The following is a 20,519-nucleotide window of genomic DNA, read 5'->3' as shown; positions in this document are numbered from 1 at the left end:
TTGCCTTGCACGTGGCTGACCTAGGACAGACCGTGGTTCGATTCCCTGGCGTCCCATATGGTCTCTTAAGCCAGAAGTGATGTCTGAGTGTACCCCTGAGCATCACCAGGTATGGCCCAAAGACCCCCCCAAAAATAATATTAAATAAAGCTTTATTTATGGCAGGGAAGACATGTTAATAATCACAAGAGCAAGTATAAAATAAAAGTTAATGCAACATGTTTTAGATGCCACAGTAGAAAACTTAGTTATATAAATGAAAATAGACAGAATACTGCATTGTATTAAGTTATTTTAATTTATATAGCTTAAAGTCATATAGCAATCAACCATTAGAAATTGAATTTTATTGATTTATTTTCTCGTAATCTCATTTGCCATTCTTTTAAATTTTGTTGGAGCAAGTAATATGAAATCTATTTGTTATGTACCTGCCAAGGGACAGAATCAAGAGTGGGGGAGAGAACCTGGGGACATTGGTGGAAGAAGGGGACACTGGTGGTAAGATTGGTATTGGAACTATTCCTGAAACAACTTTATTATGAACACTATAAACCAGTGTATTAATAAAAAATTAACAAAAAAATACCCCACCAAAAACCAAAAACCAAAACAAAACTTGAGAGTTGAAAACATATCACTGGCCAAAATAAAAAAGGTCAAATATGTTTTTAGCTATCGAAAAAGAAGTTCCGTGAAAACATTTTTGGTTGTTTCTGTTGTCTCACTTAATTTAAGACTTCCTATTCTGAAGCCAGAGAGATAGATGGGAGGAAGATGCTTTGCCTGACATGTAGCAGACCCTGGTTCATCCCAGGTACTGAATTTAATCCACTGAGCACTGCCAGGAGTGACCTCTGAACCAAGTGCCAGGAATAGCATCTGAACACCTGAGTGTGGACCAAAAACTCAGCACCCCCATCCCAACAAAATAAAACAAAACATAAAAACCATAAAACAAACTTCCCTACCTCCTCCTCTTCTATTAGATAATTTTTTAAATGAGAGAAAATGATGAGGTTAAGTAGTTTCTGAAAGCAATGAAGTTCATGATGACTAGTAAAAATGTTTGATATCAAATAATAGTCTTGGGCTTTGAATAATGAAATTCTATTATTGTCATCAGCACATATTTCCAGAGCTACTGTTTTGTTTATGGAGTTAAATTGCCTAGAAAGGAATATTGCTTTTAAGACCACTATTGCTGGAGAAAGCACTTGGGGTGTGTGTGTTTTGTACTTGCTCAATCTTTCATTTATGGAGGGTACAGTTATGGAAGGTAATAACTGGAGATGTGTGGAAAAAAAACAAACGGTAGGTAAAGTTATTCCCAATTAAAGGGGTGAGATTTTCACTTACGAATTCAGGAAACAGAATCTATGAGTTCAGTGCAAATACCTGTTGATGCTTTCTCTCCATTTCTTCAAGCTCTCCTTCCACTTTCGTTTGCTTCTCCTTCACCTTCAGCAACTCCTCATCTTTAGCCTGAAGCTCTTCCTCTTGGCGTGTAACTTGCAGGAGTGGTTTTACCTATGACAGAATGAGAGTCGACCAATCTATTCCCATCCTATGGCCTCACGACTGAGCATACGATGCTGATTAGAAAGAAAAATGTAAGACCAACCTTGGTGAAGACTCGCCACCACTGCCAGTGCCGTAACTTCAGATACGCAGCACAGTTCCTCTGCAATACCTTTAAGGCACTTAACTGTTGCTGTTTCTTGGCAAAGGCCCTGGAAAATGGTAGAAAAGTTATGTTAAAAATTTTTTTTTAAACAGACACGGTCATAAGAAGATTCCTAAAAGCAAACATTCTTAATAGCTAGGCTGGGGTATGAAAATCAAGAACTCAGCTGAAATGTAATAATTTATTGGTTTGCTCAGCTGAACTCATGCATCTATCATGGAATTCACTGTATTTTTTTTTTCCACACATGCTTTCCTAAACATTCTTGTCATTTACCCATATATGTACATATGCACAAATTTTTAAAAATATATTGCATCTCAGGTTGAAGTGATGGTGCAGCGGTAGGGCATATGCCTTGCATGTGGCTGACCCAGGATGGACTGTGACTCGATCTCCCAGGTCCCTCCCTAGAGTGGGAGCAGAATACTAAGTAAGGAATGATCTAATATATGGGATGCTGGGAATCAGACCAGGGTCTGTCCAGGGTTGGCTTTGTGCAAAGCAAATGCCCTACCACTGTGTTATTCCTCCAGCCCCTTAAAAGTTCTTTTCTTGACTGGCCATCAATCAGAGCTGCTTTTCAATTCACGTCTAAAGCACACTGTTGCAAAACATTAACTTTCCAAGTTCAGGCATTCATATGATTTATCAAAATAATCTGGAAAGGGACTGAGGTAGTGGTAGCTCAGTGGTCAAGAAAATATTTTTCTAAAAAAAAAAAAAAGAAAACATTTTGTTCTGGGTTCAAATTCAATTATCCCTCCTCTTACAGAAACAAACAAAAGAATAAATCAGCAATAAAAACATTTGTTTGGATGACAACTTATTTACTTTTCTCAATTTCTCTTACTTCTAAAGCCCAAGTATTTTTCTAAGAAGTAAAAGAAACACCACTGTTAATTCTAGATCCAAATCAACTAATTTTAAGTCCTCTGACTCTCAAATTCAAAATTCTCCACCAATACCTTGGGTTTAGGTATCGCCATTTTTACTAAATCACAACACCCATCCTTAATGAAATAAGGACTCATCCTTAAAGAAACAATGTATTATGATCAACTGTGTCAACAGTACGACAGCCTTCGATGTGAAAGGAGTTGCATAAATTTTGTGGCTTTGGATTGCTTTGTGTACTGCTAAGAAATGTTGTAATGTACTACAGTTTGGGGACTTGAGGTACAAAGTAATTGTGCATGGTTTTAGTTTTTCTTAATGTTTTTTGGCTGAAAATTCAGAATTAAAGTGTCAGCAAGGGGACTTCTTTTGAGAATTCTGTTTATGGGTGATTGTCTTTCCACTGTAATTTCACCTTGTCCTCTTTCTGTGCATCTTTGTCTTCATAAATAAAAAAAAAAATCACAACACCCAGTAATACTCATGCCCTACCTATGCACATGGCAGCCAGCTTGATTTGAAAATATTGACTACTTCTCAACAACCTCTCAACCAACTCTAAAGGATTGCTTCACTTTCTCAAATGATATCATACATTCTCGTAACGGTTACGCTCTTTCACTGGAAATCCTTCCCAACTCTTTTTTCTTTATTATCCTTGAGAGAATCACGGTAAAGCAGAATACTCATGTTTTACTATTTGGCTGTAGCTTTTATTTCCTTGTTTTCTTAGTGTAATATCCTTCTTACTTGGCTACCTTTCCTACTAGAATACATTTTCATACCAGGCACCTTATATTTCTTACAACGGACTTGCATTTCTTTCACAAAATACAATGCCCAGCACAAGCAAATGATTCAGTAATTCAAGATTACCCACTTACTTTCTCGCTAGATAACCTCTGCAAACAGCCTGGAAGAAGATAATTATGTCCGTAATTTTTAAATCTCTTTCTTCCTCTAAGTGTGCCAAAACCCCAGCTCTAAAAAATATTTTGCTCTGTCCAATTCTATACAGGTTTGGATCCAATTCTAAAGCCCGAATCTAAGAGAAAAAGAAAAAGAAGACATTAACTTCTTGCTACAGAAAAGAAATAACAATAGTGTACAAACCAGAAAAAAAAAAATCAAGAAAAAGTTTACCATTCTCTCACAAGCCTGTTTGCCATCCATAAAACCTTTAGGAATAGCATTTGGAGTTAGGATCTCATATCTGTAAGAAAAGCAGTCAAAAGAAAAAAATCTTTCGTAAACATTTGTGAAAACATTTTTTAACTTTTTGTGAGTTTTACATTGTCTAAGAGGCAATAGTCTGATGGCGATTAATGTCAAATTATGAGAAAAAATAGTGGCCAGATAATCATTTTAGGGTTTTTTTTTTAAGTTCTCATTTGTCTTTGAAAATAAGCAGCACAACAAAAATAAGTTACTTTTAAACTTATTTTTAAATAAGTTAATTGTCCAAGGACAAGAACTTGATCTAATAAGTTGCGGCAGAGGAAAACAGTATGGTATATTCAAAGAAACAACGAACTGTTTTCCTCCTTCATGGCCCACAAAGTAATCATCCTTTAAAGATGCTGGGAGAAATAGGGTTTTTTGTCATCACTGTCAATTTGTAGGCCGTAGAAGAGGCTGCAAAATCAATGCCTGTTACATAGAATACTCCAAGGTATCAAAGCAACACTCAAAATAGGTTTGGCTTGAGTTCTACATGTCTAGTGAGCATACATATAAGATAAACACCTTGTGCACGTAAACAGTATCTCAGTAAAATAAACTTTAACATGATACAACTATGTTATAGGAGAAATTCTGATTACATTAAACAACTAGGATGCCAATCATAAGCATAAATAGTTTATTGCCTTTATTTTACTCTGTAAATACAGTATTTATAGAGTAAAATAAATTTTACAAATCTTTATAAATTCACACTTTTTTATAAATTTTACAAATTTATAATTTGTGTACATTTTACAAATTTTAAATAAATTATACAATTTTTTGGTTTTCAACCTAAAAATTTAAAGTCTGTGGCAACCCTGTTGGTACCATTCTTTTGAACATTCAGTGTTACATTTAACTTAGGTATATGTTTCTTTCTTTTTTAATTTTTCTTTATTTGAAGGGAGGCTTGGGCTACACCTGGCAGCACGTAGGGGTCACCGTGGCTCTGCTTTCAGAGATTACTCCTGGCAGATTTGAGGGACCTTTTAGAAGGCCAGGGATTGAATCTAGGTCAGCCATGTGCAAGGCAAATGCCCTACCCACTATACGTCGCTCGGCTCCTATATTTTTTATACACATTCTGTATGTGCAAAATGCTATTAAACACAGAGCAGATTATAGTATAAAGCCTGAAATATCTGAGGTATGTCTGTGAAGTATGTTCATTTCTTTTATCAGTAAAAAGTAAAAATTTGTCAGACTGTCAAACAAAGGACTAAAGTAGGAACTGCCCTTCAAACCCAGAATGACTCAAATAGCGTTAAAATTGGATTTTAGATGCTATCTGGAACAATTAGGAAAAAATAAACAATTGTTTTTTTTATATACTATACAAAAATGTATTAAAGGTTTTTTTTTTTTTGTCGTTATTGTAGTGTTTTGGTGCTACAACAGAGCAGTGCTCAGAGCTTACACCTGGCTCTGCATTCAGCGTTCGCTCCTGGTAGGGATTGAGGAACATAAGGAGTGCTAGGGATCAATGTCACATGGAAAGCAAGTGCTCTATACTATCTTTCCAGCCCCATATTTTATGGAACAACAAAATGTGGGGCCGGAGTGATAGCACAGCATAGCATGTAGGGCATTTGCCTTGCATGTAGCTGACTAAAGCTCTATTTCTGGCATCCCATATGGCCTCCCTCTACCCCCAGACTGCCAGCAGTGATTTCTGAGCTCAGAGCAAGGAGTCGGTATGGTTCAAAGCAAAGAAACAAAAAATAAATAACCAAACAAATGTTACTATGTTTGGAAACCTTTTAGGAGTCAAAAGGAGAAAACTGTATTATTAATGAAAATTATCCACTTATATATTTATTGATTATTTTGACTTCTTTATTTTGGTGTAGATATTGAAGTTGATGTCTCCAATTTTATTTTATTTTATTTTCTCTTTCTCTTTCTTTTTGCACTCCGGCATGTTTGATTTCAGGACCGAGACTATTGTGTGGTGCTTGTCTTTATTGCTGTAGTGCTCACTGGATATTTAATTTGATATTTCTTTCTGTATTGTTGCGGTGTTTCAATTACCTTTTTTCTGTCCTCTCTCAAATTGAGGTTGAAAGCCTTTAGATCTAGAAGGACTCTGCCCATTTTCAGCTTATTTGATTTTTTACCCCATTCTATTGCTTTTCTTTCCTTCAAACAAAACCACATAATGCGAACTATCTAGCTCGCCTCTCAAATAGAGGGGGAAACAAGGAAGGGTACCAGGACCAAACAGATATATGGTCACTAGAAGTAAGCAAGGCACAGAGGGACCACTTACTCTAGCAGCCCGGGGGGTGATGGTGAGGGATATGGGTTGCAGGAAGGGAATGGGGGTGGAGGGAAGACAAATTTGGTGATGGGTATTCCCCTGATTCAATGTTAATATGTACCTAAAATACTACTGTGAAAGACATGTAAGCCAATATGGTCAAAATATAAACTTAAAAAAAAAACAATGAAACAACTACTACCCATAGCATGTTCTTATCATTTTTCTATTACAAAGGAATTTTCTGTGTTGTTCTGTTTTTCTCATATTTTTTCCTATATTAAAGGGCCCATTGAGTATACATATATAAACACACATAAAATAAATAAAACAGGGGCTGGAGAGATAGCATGGAGGTAAGGCGTTTGCCTTTCATGCAAGAGGTCATCGGTTCGAATCCCAGCGTCCCATATGGTCCCCCATGCCTGCCAGGAGCAATTTCTGAGCATGGAGCTAGGAGTAACCCCTGAGCACTGCCGGGTGTGACCCAAAAACCACAAAAAAAAAAAATAAATAACTAAAACACACAAACATAAAAATATAAAAGATATATACATGCACAATATATACAAATACAGTGATTAATTAAAAAAGATAGGGCAAAAAAAAAGTCAGGAGTGACTCCTGAATGATTTTTCAAAACCTCTTACTTCTCTTGCACTTACAAATTTTCTTCATATATTTAAGAAAAAGAGAATGCTCCTAATTCAATGTCACTATGTACCTAAAATATTACTGTAAAAGAGTTGTAATCCCTTTGGTCAAAATAAAAACTATTTAATAAAAAAATTTAAATGGTTTGAATGAGTTCTTAGTTTTTAGTATTTAGCTCACAATACACTTCAGGGCCCTGAAGGCAGTGGTTTGGAAACACCATTAGCATATTACATCTTTATAAAAATAGGTACTTGGTACTCTTAGGCAATTATAAAGTTCTTTATATGAAAATAAAAACAAATCAGGGAACAAGGGAAATCTTTTCATTCTCTATCTCACCGTTTTGATGTAATCAAGGTAAACTTGAGTACCTAAAGAAATAAAGGCAAAATCGAGTAATACCTCTGTCTGAATTCCTGGAAAACTATCCGGTTGGGAAACCCTTGGCGACAGATTCTGATACCTTCCAGTACACCGTTACAGCGAAGTTGGTCAAGCACTAGATGAGGGTCCAGTTTTCCAGCCTAATCGAACAAATAAATAAATAAAAACAAAGCTTCATACTTTAATCTCTGCAGCCCACTGGATTAATTTAAGACCAGGTCAAGTCTCTGCTCAACACCTACCCTCTTCTCATGATTGGGAATGATGCAGCGGACGAAGTTTGGGTTGGTGTTTCGAAGAGTTGCCATCAACTTGGTGAGAGACTCTTTGTAGAGTTGTCCAACAGTCCGGAACATGCCCTTCTTGGTTTTATAGGCAGAGCCAAAAGCCGTCTCAGTCATGCCAGTGACTTGGTCCAGACCCACAATCCGGTCCACTGATAAAAATATAAAATGGTTAAGTGTAAGTAAGAAAATAAGCCAAATAAAATTATTTAGCAGGGGAAAAAAAGACGGTGATAGTGCAGCAGCACAAGCTTTGTGAAACAAATGATAACAGATGCCATAGAGGTAAGGAAGGCAGTCAGCATATTTAGACACTGCACAAGCCGTGAGACCAACAGCCACATTGTTCTATCGCGGGAGACTCGAGTGCTTTGACGACTTGCTATCACATACCAGCCAATGCATTCTGCTACGCTAGTTTCAGGAATCCACCATCTTTGATAACATTTTGCCTGCTACACCTACTATTATTGAATACATGAAAGATCATGGCAGTCATTATTGATACACAAAATGATGCTGTGATAATTCTCAAAATAGGAGAGGATGATAAAAATACACATTGAAAACATACAATTTAACAAAGCAAATCCACTGAATGAATATGCTTTAGAGACAAGGGAACAGAATTCTCTCTTGTTGGTAATGAAATTTTCAGTAAAGTTATTTAGGTGTTTAATAGGAACAAATGAGAAAAATTAAGTTGCAGCACTTCAGTACTCATTAATGAATGGGTCAACTTTAGTTCTCTCTTCAAAGTAATTAACTGCTATAAACAGTACGCACACAGGAAGGTGTATCCTGAAAAAAATGATCGGTGCCTGAGCCTCGTTTAACAATGGTTCAACTTTTCAGATGTCCCACTCTTATCAAAGCACTGCTATTTCCAGCATGCTGGAATTATGAATAAATGTCCAGCAGTATACCAGTCAACACTGAAATATTCGGTTCAAAATATGCTCTCACTTGAAAAAAATAATTGTTAAAAGAAACACTACTGGAATATTTTAAAGACGATAAACATATCGACTGGACTGTACCTAACAATGCTTATTTAATACTAATGACTACCTCTACTTTATTCCATTTGTTTCCCCAAGACACCAAGCCCATGAAAAACTACCAAAAATATATTTCTACAATTCTTTATTTCCTTTGAAATGGTTTTTCCCCCTATAATTTAGTTAATATGGTTATAATGGTGATAAAATTTAAAGTACTAATGTAGAAAGCTATTATGCCCCACCGCCATCCAGTGCCCATGTCCCTCTACCACTCCCCTGTTGTCTCTAATCCAATCCTTATTCCTAGTGTCTGGTTATCCATTTTGTATTCCAAGGACAAGGATCTATTATTGTTCAATTATCTGTTCTCTAATTTTGTCTCTTTATACAACAGATAAGAAAGAAATCAACCAGTATTTCTTCCCTTCCTCTGATTTTGCTTAACACAATACTTTACATTGCAGTGAACAGCACAATTTCATCTTTACTTACAGCTGTACAGTATTCTATTGCATATATAGAATTGTGCTGGACTACAACTTCTTTATTCATTTGTTGTTGGATAGTTGGGTTGTTTCAATTTCAATTGTCCAAGAATGCAGAGCCCAGGGCAGGTGTGGAGAGGGAGGGAGAGGAGCAGGGGAGCGGGAGAGGGAGAGGGACAAGGAGAGGAGAGGAAAGAGAGAGGACAGGAGAAGAGGGGAGGAAGAGGGGAGGAAGGGGGGGAGGAGAAAAGAGTGGAGAAAGAAGAGGGGAAGAGAGGAGAGGCAAGAAGAAGGGAGGGGATAGAGGAGAAAGGGGAGAGGAGAGAGGGAAGAGAGGAGAGAAGAGACTCTTCCTATTTTGTTCAATATTTTTTTATCATAAATGAATGTTGAATATAGCCAAAATGTAGCCTTCCTGTATTGATCTGATCATATAACTTTTTTAATTTTTTGTTGATAATTACATTAGTTGGTCTACATATATTGAATCATCCTGAATCTCTGGGATGAATCCCACTTGATACTGGTGTATGACCCTTTTTGAGCTCAATTCATAAGATGTTGTTGAGGCTCTTCATATTGATGTACATAGGGGATAATGGTCTGCAACTTTCAAGTGATAGATACCTCTGCTTTGGGGAATGGGATAATGTTGACTTCCAGATGGCTGATAGGAAAGATTCTCATTTCCTCCATAGTTCTGAAGAACTTTTATTTGAGGTGTGTGTGTGTGTGTGTGTGTGTGTGTGTGTGTGTGTGTGTGTGTGTGTGTGTGTGTGTCTTATGGACTACCTTTGGCAGTGTTTAGGGCTTCCATAGTTCTGAAGAACTTTTATTTGGTGTGTGTGTGTGTGTCTATGTCTTATGGACTACATTTGGCAGAGTTTAGGGCCTCCATAGTATTACCCCGTGGATTCTGCCTAGGGATGGAATAAGGGTGAGATATGTGAATGATAAATGCCATATCCACTGTACAATTTCTATGACCCCAGTTTGGAAGAATTTGAGGAGTGTGGGCAGTAAGTCTTCTCTTAAGGTTCACTAGCAAACTCATATGAATCATACTTTTTGTTGAGGACATTTTAAAAACTGTTTTAACACACTGGTGCTGGTATGTACCACTGGTGGTTCACACTTGAATATCCCATTCCACTGTTCCAACAGACATGGTATTGTTGGGATTGGAACGGGTAGGGCATTTATTTGCCTTGCATGCGGCCAACCCAGATTTGACCCCAGGCATCCCATACAGTTCCCTGATTCAGCCAGGAGTAATTTCTGGGTGCAGAGCCAGGAATAATCCAAGTGCCAGTATTGTTCCAAAACCTGGTGGCAAGAAATATAAACTGCACACTAAGGGCTAAGCTTCTTACTCATGCCTGGCCTGTTCAAGGTTTTTTTGTTTTGTCTTTTGTTTTGTTTTGGTGATGAGGGCTGGCAGGGAGGAAGGGAGGCACACATGAGGTGCTCAGGGGTAAATCCTGGCTCTATATTCAGAATGCGCTCCTGATAGGTTCAGGGGACTATACAGGATGCTGGGAATAGAATCTGAGTCAGCTGCATGGAAGCACCTTACCTGCTGTTCTATCTCTGGGGCCTGTTCAAGTTTTCTGTTTCCTTTGAATTTAGTCTTGGGAGGCTGATATTCTTTATTTAGATTCTATAGCTATTTACATCATGATCTTTTATATTTACGAGGTACCTACTTTAATTTTTCTCCTGTCATTTACAATGAAGGTTTTCTATATTTTGTCCATTATATCAAATATCAAATATTTTCTATATTTTGTCCATTATATATATTGATTATTGATTTTGAAAAACCAGCCTTCCATTTCATGGCCCTTTGTATTATTTTTCTTAATATTGTTTTTGAACCATACCTGGCACTGTTCAAGGTTTACTCTTGACTCTCTGTACTCAGGGATCAATCCTGGGATGCGGGGGATCGAATCCACATTGATTGTAAGGCAAGCACCCTATTGTGCCATTGCTTTGGACCCTTTTCGAGTTCCAATTCACTGAAATTCTGGCTCTAATCCTGCCCTTCTGTTTACTTTGGATTCACTTGTTTTTCTCTTTCTAGTTTCTCAAGCTGTGAGATTAGGTCATTAGTTTGAGCATTTTCATCTTTCTTGACATAGCTGGTCTTGCTCTAACTTGCTCTTTAGGTCTGCTTTTACTATCTCATAGGTTCTGATTTTGTCTTCATGGTGTTTTGAGAATTCTTAATTGTTTTTCTCTTTGATCCAATTATTGCTTAACAGTATGTTGTTCAGTCTCCATATGCTAAAGTTTCCCCCAATTTCCTTTTTTTTTTTTATTAGTTTCTAGCTTCATGGCATAGTAGTAGTCTTGATATGATTTCTATTTCTGTGATTATATAGATATTTGAGTTGTGTCCCAACATGAAATTTATTCTGGAAAAATCTGTGCATTGAAGAATCATATGTTTGGATTTTTGAGAGTGAATGGTCTTGTAATTGTTTGTCCCAGTTCTTCCAATTCTACATAGAAGGTTCTTGTTTCTTTATTAATGTACTGCCTGGTTGATCTGTCAGATGTAGAAAGTGGGATACCAGTCTCCCAAGACTACTTGTGTTACAACTGATATCGCCTCAGTTCTGTTATCATTTCCTTTAGAAACTTTCTCTCCTTTCTCTCAATACAGATCTAGGGATGAGAGTTAAGATTTTTCTTTCTTTCCTTGCCCTCCCCTACCAGTTTTTGCTTTCTTGATTCCTCAACCGTATGGATCTCTGTCTCTGATTTTTTTTATTTGAGTGCTATTTGGTCTGTCACAAATGTGGTTGTTAGTTTTTTTCCCTCCAGTAAGCCTATATAAGTGGTTTTCCAACCTTTCACTCTACGACTATGCTTATGTGAGAGATCAAGTATGTCTTGTAAGCAATAAAAGGTTAGATTCTGTTTGATAATCCATCAAACCACTCTGCCTTTTTATAGGGAAGTATAATCTAAAGAAATTCAGAGAAATTATTGTTGCAAAGAAATTTGGTTGCTTATGCTCTTTGGCCTATACTTTTTGAGGCAATTCTGTATTTCTAACAAAGCTGGCATTAATGTTTCGAATATCCTCAGCTGTTTATCTGAGAATGTTATTAGACCACTGTCAACTCTAAAGGATAACTTTGCAGAGCATGAGAGTCTAGGCTGCATTCAATATTTGGTATATATTATACTGTTCTCATTTTTTTGTTTGTTTTTGGGTCATACCTGGTGACTCTCAGGGGTTACTTCTGGCTATATGCTCAGAAATCGCTCCTGACTTGGGGCACCATATGGGACGCCAGGAGATCAAACCACAGTCTGTCCTAGGCTAATGTGGGCAAGGCAAGTGCCTTACCACTTATATCACCACTCCGCCCCTCCATTCTCATTTTTATCATAGTTACATGTATATTATGTTTTTACTATATGACTTTTTGCTTCTCTCCTGCTTTAAGGTGTCTGTCTTTGGTTCTTACCATTTGATTACAATGTGTCTTGGTATTGTTCTGCTTGATTTTAGTTTGGCACTTTTAGGTTCTTTTGTTGTTGTTGTTGTTGTTTTGTTCTCTCTTTTTTTTTCTTATTTTGTTGTTTTTGGGTCACTCCTGGTGATGCTCAGGGGTTACTCCTGGCTCTGCGCTCAGAAATCACCCGATAAGCTCAGGGGACTATACGGGATGCTGGGAATCAAATCACCATCAGTCTTGGGTTGGCCACATGCAAAGCAAGTGTCCTACCGCTGTGCTATCTCTCCGGTTCTACTTTTTGGTTCTTTTGGATCAGTGCTTCAATCTCCCTCTTCATATTGGAGAATTGCTCACCTATTATTTCTTCAACTAGCCATTCTTCCTTCCTTACTCTTTAGTTCTAGGATTCTTCTGATTCTGAGATTTTTCCTCCTAGTATCTTATATTCTTTTCTACTTCCTTTTCTTTATTGATATAGCTATGGACTTCATTTATCTTGCAGTTTAGTATATTCTTTAGTTCCTTTATTTCTTTTTTTTTTGTTTTTGTTTTTGTTTTTGGGCCACACCCGGCGATGCTCAGGGGTTACTCCTGGCTGTCAGAAATAGCTCCTGGCAGGCACGGGGGACCATATGGGACACCGGGATTCGAACCAACCACCTTTGGTCCTGGATCGGCTGCTTGCAAGGCAAACGCCGCTGTGCTATCTCTCCGGGCCCTAGTTCCTTTATTTCTATTTAAAATTCTTTCATATTCTTCTACTAAGTTCCACTAATAAGGCTTCTGTTATTAGTGGGTGTAGTTCAACTCATGCTCCTCCCCTTATGGTCCCCCAGGGTTCCACTTGTCCTAAACCAAAGTTGATAAGGGAATGGGACTCCATGTGACCAGGCCAGGGGTACTCAAACCTTGGTTATCCCCTAGCTTTCTGGGCTAGTGTTGGCATGAGAGAAAGGGTTAACCTGAGAATCTGTGTAGACTGCAGCTAGGGGACTCATTTCTCTAATTTCCAATGAGGTCTGTATTTTGGAGGGCTGGGAGGGTCATACTTGTGGTGTCTAGGGACTAATCCTAGTATTTTTCAATGTTAGGGAACCATATGTGGTACTGAAGACAGAACTAGGGTCAGTCACACGCAAGACAAGCGCTTTATTAACCCTGCACTTTCTCTCTGTAAACTCCAATGAGGTTTTTAATTACCCCAGAGGTAAGATAACTGTTCAAGTTACAAAATTCTTAAACAAATAGTGGGAAGAAAGTGGATAAAATGATTGTCTGAGTTCATTTGTACTATCCTATAAATTCTCCTAACTGAAGCCATCAGACTTGGCTCTAGATCAATGTTAGTCCTTTCTGCTTGTGCTCCACTTCAGACTACCATACTTTCTTGTAACTTCAGTCTATATCTTTAACTTAATCTGGCAGAAAAGAGCCCAAAGCCCCAAGCCAAATCTTGCATGTGCCATAAACAATAAAGTTTTCTCATGAATTCATTTCTCAAGGAATCTTCTCTCCAGGTTAGGTAGTACAGCAGATAGGGCACATGCTTTTCATATGGCCACCAAGGTTTGATTGCCATGATCTCATAAGGACCCCAAGCTCTTCCAGGAGTGAAACTGAGGGCAGTCATGAGTAACCATGAGTACCACTGGGCATGGCCTCAACCAAAATAAAGACCCCAAAACAAAAACACACAACAAATGTCCTATAGCCTGGTATCTATCCATGCCTGTTTCTTCCTAGCCAAAATTCTTACTAGAGTAAGAAATACCTTGTCTTTCTTCCTCCTTTTCCACTTATTTCCTATGATGCAGTAAACTGACTTTTAGCATACCCTCCTTTCTATATTTGAAACTACCCAGGATAACAGAGATCAACTGTTACAAGAGGTACCATCCAATGCTTGTTTTATTCAATCCTTTACATTTATTTGTTGGTCACAGCTGCACTCTAAGAAGTCTCTCCATGACTGGATTCTTTTATGAGTTCTACCCTCTCCCGGTCCTTTATCTACCGTTCCTCTCCTATATTCTTAATTCCCTCTATAGTCTCCTTGACGATTTTTCTTCCATTTATTTCTAGACTCACTAGTGGTATATATAGAAAAAAAATCATCTCATCTGAAATTCTTTCTAGATCTACATATAGACAAATATTTCTTGACATGTTTTCTCAAATCATATTCTTATCCAGAGTGATTTCACTATTTAACTAGTTTTATCCAACTGCTCTGAACATTAGTCAGCTAAGCTTACAAGCTCTTTTCCATCCATGTTACAAAGATACCTTTGCCTTCTACAAATTCTCATTAAGTGCCTATCCTTTATGCCCAGGACTGGTTTATTCAAGTCTATCCTTTATATCCATTCTAATGCCTGGCATATATGACACATAGATACATACATATGCATTAGTGATGAGAAATCATCATTAAATGCAATTACAAATAATGAGAAAATGCTTGTGGAAGAGTAATATGATATATGAGAGAGTGAGATGGCTGGAGATATCTCTGGAAAAGTCATACCTATTACCCAAAGGTTAAGATTTAATCAGTGGAGAGAAAACCCAGACAGTGGGAAGATCATGGACAGAAAGTAAAAGAAGCAAGTGCCAATGAAGCATTCTGAGTAAGGAGTGGAAGCAGAATGAAGACACAGTTTTATGAGATCAGAAAGTGAAAGTTTTAGCAGTCCACACTCTAACAAAAATGACAATAGCCTACCATAAGGCCATTACTGAGAATATAGACAGAAGATTCATGAATTTTAACTTTTAAAAAGTGACATGTCTGGTTTAGCTCCCAGTATTTTGGCTTGAGGAAATGACTGGCTGGTGAGGTCACAGTGGGAAAAAGGGAGAGTTGGAGTTCACAAGTGAGAGGGCAGGATCTAAATTCTATGTATAAAATTTGGGGTGCCTATGAGCCAGGCACAGGTGGAAATGGGACACCAAAATAGATTAGTAACATTCCAATCTGCTATGAAGAGAGGTTTGTACTTGAAATGATAAAATAGGGAGCTTGTCATCTTAAATAGTATATTTAAGATTTTGGAGGTATGAGATGAGCCACCTAAAAACTGAACAAATGAGGGCTTGGGATCAAATCTTGAGAGCTGGGAAGGAAGAAGAACTAGATAATAACAATGAGAAGTGATGAAAAGATTTATCTCTTAAAATGGAAGCATTCTTTATTTCTACTCTCACATCTTCTCCTGTATTTCCTATGCAGGTGTAACCACTGGTCCTATCCTGGCACTCACCGACATGGCAAGTCAAACTTGTAATGTCTTTATTCCACTCTCCTATCCACTTCTGGTTTTGTATTCTAGCCTCACTTTCCCATTTCATCTTATATCCTTGCTGCTTTTTTTTTTTCCATTTGACTTTTGCCTTCATGTGATTAACAAAGTGTTATTTTTTTTAATGCAAAAAGAGACTAATTATTTATTCCTATACTTAAGACCCTCCTATTTCTCTTATAACCCTATACTATAAACAGCAAAAACAACCCAACCGAGAGTCATAAACACCTGCATTCGAGCTACATGAGCTTGGATCAAGTTACCCAACTTTTCCAAGCCTATTTCTTCCTTTAAGAAATAAAGTTAATGGGGCTGGAAAGATAGTATAGTGGGTAGAGTGTCTGCTATGCATATGGCCAATCTGGATTCAATCCCCAACATCTCATATGGTCCCCCACGTACTGCCAAGAGTAATTTCTATGAAGAACCAGGAGTAACCCGAGTATTGCTGGATGTGGCCAAAAACACAACAAAACTTAAAAATCAAAGAAAGTCAATGTAACCTATGCAGGTATATGAAATAACAGGAAAACATTCAAATAGTCAATCAAATTATTTCCCATGTTGCTTTCCCCAAACATATTACATTCCACTTATACTAATTATTTTTCTAAAGATAAAGTCTCTGTTCTCTTTGTATATAATAAAAAGGTCTCTCTGTATATAATGCTTATTAATTTTCAGTCATCCTGGCAAACATAGTAGCAGAGTCCTAGATGTATGACAGTTTCTATAGCCTGACACTATTGTTATTTATCCCAGAGAGGTAGGGGTGTGTGTGTAATGCAGGGCCAAAGTAAGAATGTGATAAGCTTTTTTTTTTTGGTGGGGTGCACACCCAGCTATGCTCAAGGTTTATTTGTGGCTCTATACTCCCAGTGGAATTACTTCTAGTGGGCTGGGGGTGGAGAGAGACCATAAGGAGTACCAGGGATTGAACATAGGTCAGATGTGTGCAAAGCAAGCATCCTACCTGCTGTGTTATTGCTCTGGCTCCAAAAATATGATAAACTTAATGAGTTGATTCTTTGCAAAAATTAGATCACCTAGGAGTGGCTCTGTCTTCAGATCTACTGTACAAAACACACTTGGTCCATACTTACATCATAGTCCCAAAGGAACGAGCATCAATGTTATAGGAGAAGGAGATGTTAGAAGAAGAAAAAGAGTGGAAATGTTAGATGAAGCTACTGCACTCATGAATTTCCTAAATCAATGACTTAAGGTGTGCCTAGACTGAGCAAAAAAAAACCAGGCACTTTAACTGCTGTTTCAAGAGAAATAGTCTGGGGATTTTCAGAGATTAGAACCCAAGAGCTAAAGAAAAAAAAAATATTTTTTTTTGGTTTTGTTTTTTGGGCCACACCCAGCAGCATTCAGGGGTTATTCCTGGCTCTGAACTCAGGAATTGCTTCTCGTTTAGGGAACCATATGGGATGCGGGATTGAACTCAAGTTCGTCCTAGGTCAGCTGCAGGTAAAACAAATGCCCTACCACTGTGCTACCACTCTGGTCCCAAAGAGCTAAAGAACATTTACTTAATAAAGTCCTACTTTGAGAAGAAAGTCAGAAAGATCAAGAAAATTTTAAAAGAACGTAAGTTCCATGTGGACCATAAGCTTAAAAGTACCTCTTAGTTCTTTCATTTCTCCCTTTCACAGTTTTGTTAGTATTTTTCAAGGTCACAGATAAATTTTGTTTTTGTTTTTGTTTTTTTGGGTCACACCCGGCGGTGCTCAGGGGTTACTTGGAAATGGCTCCTGACAAGCTCAGGGAACTATATGGCATGCTGGAGATCAAACTGGATGGACCATGTGCAAGGCAAACACCTTTTTTTTTTTTTTTTTTTTTTGGTTTTTGGGCCACACCCGGCGTTGCTCAGGGGTTACTCCTGGCTGTCTGCTCAGAAATAGCTCCTGGCAGGCACGGGGGACCATATGGGACACCTGGATTCGAACCAACCACCTTTGGTCCTGGATCGTCTGCTTGCAAGGCAAACGCTGCTGTGCTATCTCTCCGGGCCCCAGATAAATTAATTTAAAGATTTATTCTACTGGAATTTTTCTGTAAAATACACGGTCTTGCTTATGGCTTATGGAGTGACTCTGACATCAATTACCCCCTACCCAGATCTGCTCTCAATGTTTATAAATCTACTATGAATTAGAATTGGTAGCAAATATATTGACTTGTATCAAATGGGCATTTTCCTTTAAAACTATGTTTAAAACACTCTTGTGATGAACTTGGATCTTAGTATTATGCTCTAAAAAAATCACAAAGAAGATTTTATAGGATAAATTTTACTTTATCTATGAATTCCATGACTTGACATTTTCATTAAATAATTGAAGGCTTAGAGATCTTTTTTTTTTTTTTTTTTTTTTTTTTTTGGTTTTTTGGTTTTTTGGGCCACACCCAGCGGTGCTCAGGGGTTACTCCTGGCTGTCTGCTCAGAAATAGCTCCCGGCAGGCACGGGGGACCATATGGGACACCGGGATTCGAACCAACCACCTTTGGTCCTGGATTGGCTGCTTGCAAGGCAAACACCGCTGTGCTATCTCTCCGGGCCCTAGAGATCTTTTTTTTAAGTTGCTTTTCGGGGGGGGGGGGGTCATTGGACATGTTTAAGTTCTACATTCCCCGAATGCTTGGAGATCAATTTAAAGTTCAACGTAGACGTGCAAGCAATATTCCATTTTCTCCTAGTTTCAAAAAGTTTAGGGATGATATCACTGTCTCTGTTTCAAAAGGAAAGCCAAGTAGCCAGATATACACATACATTCCACGAAAAGAGTATAACGGTAATACCAAACCATGTAAATCTATGTAATCATTTGTTCACAAAATGTTATCTACTTGTAAGAAAAGCTCCATTTCCTTTGAGTTGAAAATTTAGCTCATCAATTCCTGACTATTCCCCTGAAGAGAACTGTGTATCAAAATGGTACTACTGAAAAAGGTAGCAATATACCTTTTAATATGCAGTGCTGTAAGTGCTGTGCATAAAATAAGAAGCAATGTATTGGCAATAGCATTTGAACTGTTTATGCATTCATACAGTTGCCTGGAAGTATAATAAAACTGAGCATGAAATGAAAGGTCCATGCAAGACTATGAGCAAAACAAAAACAGAAACCCAGAAACCAGACCCGCCCTTCAATCTACCAGGCCCTCCCAAACCTCCCCTGTCAGCACCCCATGAGTTCTTCCTGAGGGCTTAAAACCCTTTCGTTTTGGAAGATCTATAGGCTTTATACATTCACCTGGAGGCTCATGAAGACCAGAGACACTGTCATAGAAAGAAGCTCTCTGAAAGGTCTGAATCTCTAAAGCAGAGAAACAGTGAAAACAGGACAGAAGAGCAAATACACAAACACTTCAGTTAGTGTGAAAAGCATTTGACATCACAAGTAACTCTCCCAATTTGAGCTAATGAAGGTAGCTGGACCAGGGCAGATTCCATGCAAACATTATTCCTTAAAGAATATGCACACTTCGACAAAATTCTTTTTGGTAAATTTAGGATAAATTTAAACTGAATCAAAACTCCAGGTGTGAGCATTATACCAGATCAAAGTTAAATGATTAAACCCGTATTAATACTCCTAAAAAATTACATATTTAGGAGTAATATGATATTATTTGTATTGTCTTTTATAAAATTACCTGGCAAGTAGCCATTTAGGACAAGATTACATTAAGTTAAGGTTCTCTGAAATTCACAATACTGTCTAATTTTACTTCCAATGAAAATTTAGAAAATTAAATTTATTTCAGTCATAAGTAACTACCTTAAAGGAAGACAATATTAAAGTTCTGTTGCAGCATAATGTTAATATAATTCCAAACCGTAAGTTCAAATATTATTACATCACACAGTTAAACAAAAATATCCTAGGAGGCATAATTTATATGAAAAAGAATATTTCCCCCTCATATATATAAGTCCCAAGAAGTGGCAAGAACTCTTAAGTACCTAGTAGTTTTCAAAAAGTTTAGCAAAATGTAGAGTACTATGTATCTCTAGGGCAGGGCTGCCACCCCCAAATCTTATTTCTCTGGATCTGGCTTTGAGAAAACTACAAAACCCTAACACAAACTCTACTTTAATACAGTGCTTTGCACTCAAGCTTTTCACACTTCATAGGCGAACTATATTCTTCAAGTATTCACACATTCACAGTCAACTTGCCATTTTTCTCCTCCTGTATTCATGTGGGTATAAGAGAAAAACAGTTACCTGTCTGTCCAGGGCGATTTTCTTTTCCAAGAAAAGAAGTTTTCCCTTGATCCCAAAAGATGTCTACATACAGAGTGAGCAGTTATGAATTAATCTTAAAACCTTCTTCATACTTCTATACAGGGCAGTCACCTTTCTATAAAATAGGTGGTACTGCTGTATCTGTCCTCTCCACCCCAAAGAAAGGATCCTTCCCCAAGAGCAAGTGATACCACTCATTAACCTGGATAATTTCCCACTAAACTGAAGGATAAGACGACTTCCTGCTAACAGTTCCATTATAAGGAGAGCACATGTACAGCATTATTTCAGAGTAGAAACTACGCACAGCCGAATCAAACTTGGGGCAGACGATATTTCTGAACCTATTTACGAAAGTAGCCAAGCATACTTCTGAATGCCTGTAATTATAAAAGAAAGGCTAGAAAAATGCCATGTACCCAGGGCAGTGAGAGGTCTGGGATGCTGAATGAAATATATATAGATCAAGGATGCCTCCGCCTTGAAGAAAATTCAGACTGTTTTTCCGCTCCACATTTCCATAACTGATTAACTAACACTTATTTCTATTAAGCAGAGAGCCCCAAAATACAGGTAAGGAATCTAAAT

At 37.7% G+C, this 20,519-nt stretch overlaps 1 protein-coding gene across 6 annotated transcripts in view; it reads right to left on the bottom strand.

Moving 5' to 3' along the window:
• The window catches only part of MYH10 (myosin heavy chain 10), a 160,193-nt gene that overhangs the window by 39,704 nt on the left and 99,970 nt on the right, over positions 1–20,519 (bottom strand). For 3 of the 6 annotated variants that reach the window (XM_049766233.1, XM_049766234.1, XM_049766235.1), the window contains 7 exons: positions 18,934–18,996; positions 7,355–7,548; positions 7,131–7,252; positions 3,728–3,797; positions 3,469–3,629; positions 1,625–1,733; positions 1,399–1,530 (listed from right to left, as the gene is read on the bottom strand). In XM_049766233.1, coding sequence (XP_049622190.1) covers positions 1,399–1,530; positions 1,625–1,733; positions 3,469–3,629; positions 3,728–3,797; positions 7,131–7,252; positions 7,355–7,548; positions 18,934–18,996 — 851 coding nt within the window. The remainder of the gene's footprint in view (positions 1–1,398; positions 1,531–1,624; positions 1,734–3,468; positions 3,630–3,727; positions 3,798–7,130; positions 7,253–7,354; positions 7,549–18,933; positions 18,997–20,519) is intronic. The other 3 variants (XM_049766236.1, XM_049766238.1, XM_049766239.1) reach the window with 1 other exon arrangement.

Source organism: Suncus etruscus, chromosome 20 (assembly GCF_024139225.1).
Source record: "Suncus etruscus isolate mSunEtr1 chromosome 20, mSunEtr1.pri.cur, whole genome shotgun sequence".
NCBI lineage: Eukaryota > Metazoa > Chordata > Mammalia > Eulipotyphla > Soricidae > Suncus > Suncus etruscus.
The sequence above is the reverse complement of the archived record's forward strand: the minus strand, read 5'-3'. Positions and strand labels throughout refer to the sequence as shown.